This window comes from Neopelma chrysocephalum, unplaced genomic scaffold, assembly GCF_003984885.1.
Source record: "Neopelma chrysocephalum unplaced genomic scaffold, ASM398488v2 Primary Assembly neopelma1_286, whole genome shotgun sequence".
Taxonomy (NCBI): domain Eukaryota; kingdom Metazoa; phylum Chordata; class Aves; order Passeriformes; family Pipridae; genus Neopelma; species Neopelma chrysocephalum.
Window position 1 is genome coordinate 661,255 of NW_020897948.1, and position 6,923 is coordinate 668,177.

Sequence of the window (6,923 nt, forward strand, 5' to 3'; positions counted from 1 at the left end):
ATTGCAGTGTGTGAACTTTATTAAAAATGGTCTCACTGTGCCATTATAAAGAGCCAGAAATGTTCCTGTGGAAGACCCTCCCTCTTGAAGAGGTTCTTGGTTCCTGTCTCCTCACAGTGCAGCAGGGCTGGGGGGGCTGTGGGGAGGATCCCACCTCTCCTCGTGCAGCCACACAGCCGTGCCCACAGCTGGGAGAGCAGGCCAGCCTCGGGCCTCAGCATCCTCCCAGGGGGCAGGGAAGCTTTTTAGACGCTGCTTCAGCTGTTGTGTGGGAGAAGGTGAAGTTGTGCTTGACCAGCCTGGTCACCTGTGCTGAAATGGCTGGAGGCTGAGGGGACAGCAGTGGGTGCTGTCAGCCCCAGCAAGCTGCTGAAGGGGTGTTTGGGTGAGGGGGGTGAACTGAAACCTACCTGCAGGGCTGGGCTCAGAGGGTGGCTCAGTGGCACAGGTCTGGTTGGAGGCCAGGAACAGTGGGGTACCCCAGGGGTTGGTGCTGGGCCCAGGCCCAGAGCTCCATTGCTGAGGGACAGGGTCCACCCTCAGTGAGTTTGCAGGTGACACCAGATGGGGAGGAATGGCTGGTGCACCAGAGGGATGTACTGCATCCAGAGGGATCTCAGCAGGCTGGAGAAAGGGGCTGACAGGAACCTCGTGAAGATCCCCAAGAGGAAGTGCAAAGTCCTGAGTGTGGGGAGGGTCACCCTCCTTCACCAGGATGTGCCGAGGGCACCCACCTGTGAGGCAGCCTGGAGGAAAGGACCACGAGCCAACAAATGTGCAACAACTTTGCTCTTGCAGCCAAGTGTTCCACTGGCGTCACGGGCTGCCTTAGGCTGAGTATTGGCAGCAGGTAGAGAACCCTTCCCCTCTGCTCTGCACTGCTGAGGCCACCCCTGGAGTGCTGGGCCCAGAGCTGGGCTGCCCAGTACAAGAGACTGGGACAGACTGGAGAGAGTCCAGCACAGGGCCATGAAGGTGATGGAGGGACTGGAGCATCTCTGCCATGAGGAGAGGCTGAGAGAGCTGGGACTGCCCAGCCCGGAGCAGAGCAGGCTCAGGGGATCTCATCTGTGTGGATAAATACCTGGAGGGAGGGTGCAGAAAGGACGGGGCCAGGCTCTGCTCAGCAGTGCCCAGGGACAGACCTGGGGGCCACGGGCACAAACTGACACACAGGAGGGGCCCTCTGAGCATCAGGACACACTTTTCCACTGTGAGGGTGGCTGAGCACTGGTGCAGGTGCTCAGGGAGGTGGTGGAGTCTCCATCCATGGAGAGACTCGAAAGCCGCCTGGGCACATCCTGGGCAGCCGGCTCTGGGTGGCCCTGAGGGAGCAGGGACTGGGCAAGGTGACCGTCAGAGGTCCCTCCAACCTCACCCAGCCTGTGATCCTCCCCAGCACTATTGGCAGAAATGTGAAATGGGCCTGAAGTCAGGGGCTATGTGTTGGTGAGGGGATAGGCAGTGCTGAGAGGCCTGGAATGGGAATGGGTCCTGGTGTCTTCCTGGGTGGACAAGGTAATTTATTGGAGCCTTTCTCCGGTCTGTTTGGTGATGGCTTGCACCTTTGGTGCCTTCTCTGCTGCCACCACCATTTGCCACAGAGCAGCAGCTTCTACAGGGCAGAGAAGATGTTCCTCCTCTTCTCCCTGGGCTGAAGATGGAGGCCACAGCCTGCCAGCCCCAGGGTGTGGGAGGCATTTGTGAGTCTGTGGCTGTGCTGTGTGCCCCAGCCATGCTCACGGGCCGTCGGCAGCAGCAGACGTGGCACCTCAAGGGGTGAGGAGGACACGTGTGTGAGGTCTGGGCGGATGGTGCTGGGCAGTGTTGGGTGACACCAGGGCACAGGGCTCGGGTGCCCCCAGCTGAGTGCCCTGAAGGGCTGCAGTGGCCTCCAGGCACATCCACTTGGAGTTTCGAGGCCATTCGGGGGGCACGGGGGGCACAGGGTCTGCTCCCCTAAGGGCACCTGGTCAGAGCAGCTGTGAACAACAAGCCAACCTTTGTGGTCATGGGGTAAGGGAGGTGATGAGGTTGGACCTGACCAGTGGCACAGTGCCTTGGGAAGGGTGTGGGCAGCAGGAGAACCATCCAGGTTTTTTTATCTGTGAGGATTCAGAAAGGGAGGAAGACAAACCTCCTTGCTCCAACTGTCTGGTGGGCTCTCAAGAGGCTACAGGCAACCGGAACTTTGCCACAGGTCAGACTGTAACCCTGGGGAGGGTGGAGGGGGTCGGTGGGATTCTGAAAGTGGAGGAGGAGGGAGGAACAAAGGAGTAGGCAGAAAGGGGGTATGAAAGGGTTATGTTTAAAACAGGGCTGGTTGATGCATTGTCTGCCTGTGTTCTGCACTGGCTTCATCTTCTGTCTGTCCTGTCCTTGGCTTAAATCCATTCTTACCTGTTTCTCCTTCAACCTCCCACAGCCTGTGTGGATATGTGCTGCAAGAAGTAGGTGCCAGCTGCTGGAGAGGTGGCATGGATGGGCTGTGGAACATGGAATCAGCAGGGAAATGCCTGGTGAGGTTCAATGCAGGTACAAGTGGGGTAGGGAGGGTGGGTGGGTGTGTAAAGTGCTGCAGCCTGGGGCTCAGTGGGATCCAGGCTTCACAAAATTGCAGGTTTGGGGGCAGGAGCTGAGGTGAGATCATGGGGTCACCAGGTGAGGTCATGGGGTGATACTTCAGCTCAGCATCCAGTTGTGCTCCTACAATAAATACATCAAATGTGGTCAAACCAGGCAGGCCCTTGCCCTGCCATGGAGCCCCATGAACCACCTCTGCCTGGAATCCCATGGGGCTGGTCCTGCTGCTGGGACAGGGATGGTGGAGGAGAGCTGGCCCAGCACCCAGGAGTGAGAAGCTAAACCCTGTCAGCCAGGCAAGAGGCAACAGGTCATGGAGCTATGGGTGGGAATGGGTCCATAAGGGCTCTTGTCACCCTTCTCTGTTGGGAGCAGGTCGGGCTGGGATGCCCAGCATAGCCTGGAAACCCTGGTCCTCTTGGAGTGATGGGGTGGATGGAGACAGTAGACTCTGCCAGATGGGGGATGGGTCCCTGCACCCCCCTGAAGCAGTGCCTCAGGCTGACCCCCTGTTTGCTGTGGCCTGGGCTGGGACAGGGCACAGCTGGTGCTGTCACAGCTCAGGCCTGCTCCCCACCACGGGCTCTGCACACCTTCACGGTGCCATTCGTTGTTTCCAGGGCAAGGACGAGGCCGTGGGCGCAGCTCTGCCTGTTTATTGAGGAGTGGTGACCGTGCTGCCTGCCAGCCCTGCCAGCTCCTGGGCGTGCCCGGTCCTGCCGGCATCGTGCCGCTCTCGAAGGTTGCTCCTCCATCTCCTGCCCTGCGGTGCCCGGCGCCGCCGTGTGCCCCCCATCCCACCCAGGCAGCTGTGTGGGGCCGTGCTGGGGCCGCTCCTGCAGCCACCCCGGGCAGCCCGGCACGGTGGCAGCAGCACCGCAGGGCTGAGACCCCACTGCAGCCCGTCCCCATCATGCTGCCCCCACCGGCTGCTGGCACATGACACGGGGATGTTGGGGAGAGGGAGGCAGGGGCGAGGCTGGCACCGTCCCACAGGCTCGGCGGGTCCTGGCAGGGAACCGCTGTGCACGAGACGTCGGTGTCAAAGCATCCCCCCGATGCCACCTTTGTTCCCAGGTGCGGTTGGTGGGGTTAGGCCAGACCCCACAGTTCCAGGTCCTGGACGCAGAACTCCTCCCGGGACGAGAGGGTCTCGTTGTCGAAGGTCTCGCAGCGGCGGCTGCCCCCGCGGTGCAGGTTCCCGTCCAGCCACAGCCCAAACCTGCCGCTGGGAATGTGCCAACGGCACGGTTGGCTGAGGGTCCCCCCTCCCGCCTCCTCCATGCCTGGAGACCTCCCAGGCCACCTCCTGGGGGATCAGCCACCTTTTGTCCCCATCCCCTGTCTCCCAAAATGGGCATGAGACAGGACAAGCAGCCGCACCAGGGATGCCATCGTGCCCGCAGGCAGGGAGTGGGCAGGGAGTGGGCAGGGAGCAAAGCCAGGCAATGAGATGGCCAGTGCCAGCGTTTTGGGGTTCAAACCACCACCACGTGCCTGGACACAGCTCCACAGGGCTCTGGTGGCCATCGGGGCTGGTGGCCCTGTGGGTGGCTGAAGTTGCCATTGCAGCTCCTACCTGCCCCCACCGACCATCAGCAGGTCCACATCCCCTTTCACGAAGAAGTTGTTCCTGCCTGTCCACCTGAACACCTGCATGTGGACAGCAGTTAGTGGGGACCGTGGGCTGGGGCACAGTGTCCCCATTCCTGTCCCGTGAGGAACAGCTGGAGGTTGCTGAGCCAAGCTGGCTCTGCCCAGCATGGCCGTGTCCCACTTCTGCAGAGGAAGACCTGGCCGAGCCTATCGGCACCGTCCTGCTGCTGGTCCGTCCCTCCCAGCAGCCCCGGGGGCCCCACCAGGGGACAGCTGCCACCACTGGTGCCCCATCACACGCACAGAGCCCCACCAGAGCAGGCAGACGTGGCTGAGCTGCCTCCACATCCTGCCAACCCAGTGCTGGGCTGTGACTGTCCCGCTATGCAGAGGGTCCCTGGTGACCCCCAGCTGGGCAGAGCCCCTTTCCCTGAGCCCCCCTGCGCACTGCCTGGGATTTGCCTTCTCCCCCCAGCCCAGGAAAAACCGAGGGGACCAAGCACAGCCATGCCACCCCACAGACCCCTCCCCAGCACCGTCGGGCCCCCCAGGCGTGGCCGAGTCCCAGGGGCATCGCCAGCCCCCCACTCTGGGGTGGCCCACAGCTGGTGGCCCACAGCTCCCACCTTCAGTTCTGGGGAGAAGGAGAAGAGGAAGGTCTCCCCTGTCCCGTAGAAGCCACTGCTGCAGCGAATGGCGCTGGAGGAGAAGGCACCGAAGGCCTGGGGGGAGCAGAAGGGGAGGCTCATGGCACAGTGCTCGGTGGGGCTCCCCAGTGCCAGGACGTGTCCCCCATCCTGCCTCCAGCAGCGAGGATGTGGCCCGGTCCCGGGTGCCGCCAGGTTTGCCGCCCCCAGTGCCGTGGGGCAGCTGGGAGAGGGGGGCCCGGCTGTACCTGCGCCTCCGTGTCCCTGACGAGCAGCAGGGCCGGGGACCCCGGCTGGCCCCCGCGCCGGTACAGCGTCCGCAGGCTGAAGCCATCCCGCCTGGTGGAGTACTGCAGGCACCAGGGCTGCTGTGTCAGCCGGGGGGGCAGGTGGGGGCCCAACTGAGGCAGAGTGGGCTCAGTCGGGGCTGACAGGCTGCTGCTGAGCATCCTCCCCCTGCCCCGAGTATCCTCTTGAGAGAGCTCATCAAGCATCCAAACATCCTGCCAGGGTTGTCCCCAAGCACCCTCCTCCTAAACATGCTCCCAAAGGGTCTCCTCAAGCTCCCAAACCACCCAACAGGCTCCTAGCATGTTTCCCCAAGCATCCTCACCCTGAAAACCCTTCTGAGATGGCTCCCCAGGCATCCTTCTCCCCACCCCTAAGAGGTGATGTTGAGGTGCTGGTAAGGTGGCTGTTCCCAAAGGACAGGGGGATTATCACCCATCTGGCCTCACACTGGACCAGTTCCTGGCAGGACAGTGGCCATGGCTGCGTGACACAGGGTAGATGAGCATGACAGTGGGTGCCCATGCTGGCAGGTGTCCCTCACCTCATGGATCTCCCTGTCCTGCAGGATGCTGCTCGGTGTGCTCAGCACCAGCCTGCATGGCTCCTCCAGGGCTGGGGCTGCTGCTGGGGCTCCCTCCCAGCCCAGCTGCCCCTCTCTGGTTGGCTCCTCACATCCCACAGGTGGCTCCTCACATCCCACGGGCAGCTCCTCGTCCTGGTCGGGCTGGGGGCAGGTGGAGATGAATGTCCCTGTGGGCCCAAGAGAGCAGCATCTCCCGACCCTGCACTGCTTGGGGTGTCTCCCATCCTCTGTCCAGGGGCTGGGCCAAGGGGCCCAGAGTCCACTAGGCTGAACCTCCTGCCCCTGGCAGCCTCTACTCCCCACAGCCCTGCTGTGCCATGCCGTGCCATGCCTGGCACTCTGCCAGGCCGTGCCACTGCTGCACAGGGAAGTTCAAGGGCGTGTGGCCACCCGAGGAGGGAGAGGAAGAGAAGGCAAGGGAGGCTTCAACAACTTCAGTCCCACTTCAGCTCCAGCAGAAGGGGCAAAGCCTGACCTTTTCCCTCCTTGCCCACTGCTAGGTTGACCCCAAAGTGTGGATGGGTTCAGGGATGTGCCTTGGTCTTGGTGGCAGCTGGTGACAAGTGTCTCTCCCAGCCACATGCTCACTTTGACTGTGGGTGCAGTCCGTGCCCAAGGGTGAGTGGGCAGCAATTCCCTGCTGGTCGCTCTGAGGGGACAAGAGAGATGAGCAAGGGCAACACCGGGTGGTAGAGGATCTCCTGCCCCCAGGGTGCCTGGATCCTCGGGGGGCAGAGTGGCTACAGGGGCAGGTCCCATGTGTGCCCATCACCCTCTGCACCTCTCCAGCCCCTTGCTCTCCCCAGGGCAGCCCCTGTCCATCTGTCCAGCCGTGTGTCCAGTCTGGCTGGTGCCTCCCAGCACTGCCCCTAGCTCATTGCCAGCTCCTACATTGCTGTGTGGGACCCCATCACGACGGACTTACCAGGAGGTGGTAGCGGACTTGGAACCCCCTCATTGCAGGTGCTGCCGGGGCGCTGGGAGCTGCTCTGCTGAGGAGCCCCAGACACCGCCCTGGGGTTAATGTTCACTGCGCCGGCCCCTCCCCGGCCATCGGTGCGTGACACAGATGGGTGCGGATGCCAGCAGCCTGTCCTGGCTCATGGAGCTCCAGGAGGTGACCCCTGCAGAGCCAGGTCCTGTGCAGTGCTGGGACGGGTGGGCAGGCGTCCCCCTCCAGCCGAGTGCTGGGTGGCTGATGGCCATCACCTCCTTCGTGCCCC

General features: G+C 62.7%; 1 protein-coding gene across 1 annotated transcript; it reads right to left on the reverse strand.

The window, feature by feature from the left end:
* Window positions 1–3,675: 3,675 nt before the first annotated feature.
* TLDC2 (TBC/LysM-associated domain containing 2) lies at window positions 3,676–6,658 on the reverse strand. The gene is made up of 6 exons (XM_027704711.1): window positions 6,626–6,658; window positions 5,659–5,841; window positions 5,075–5,227; window positions 4,806–4,901; window positions 4,163–4,236; window positions 3,676–3,811 (listed from the first exon to the last, which is right to left on the reverse strand). The coding sequence occupies exons 1-6, from the start codon at window positions 6,656–6,658 to the stop codon at window positions 3,676–3,678; spliced, it is 675 nt and encodes a 224-aa protein (XP_027560512.1).
* Window positions 6,659–6,923: the final 265 nt, after the last annotated feature.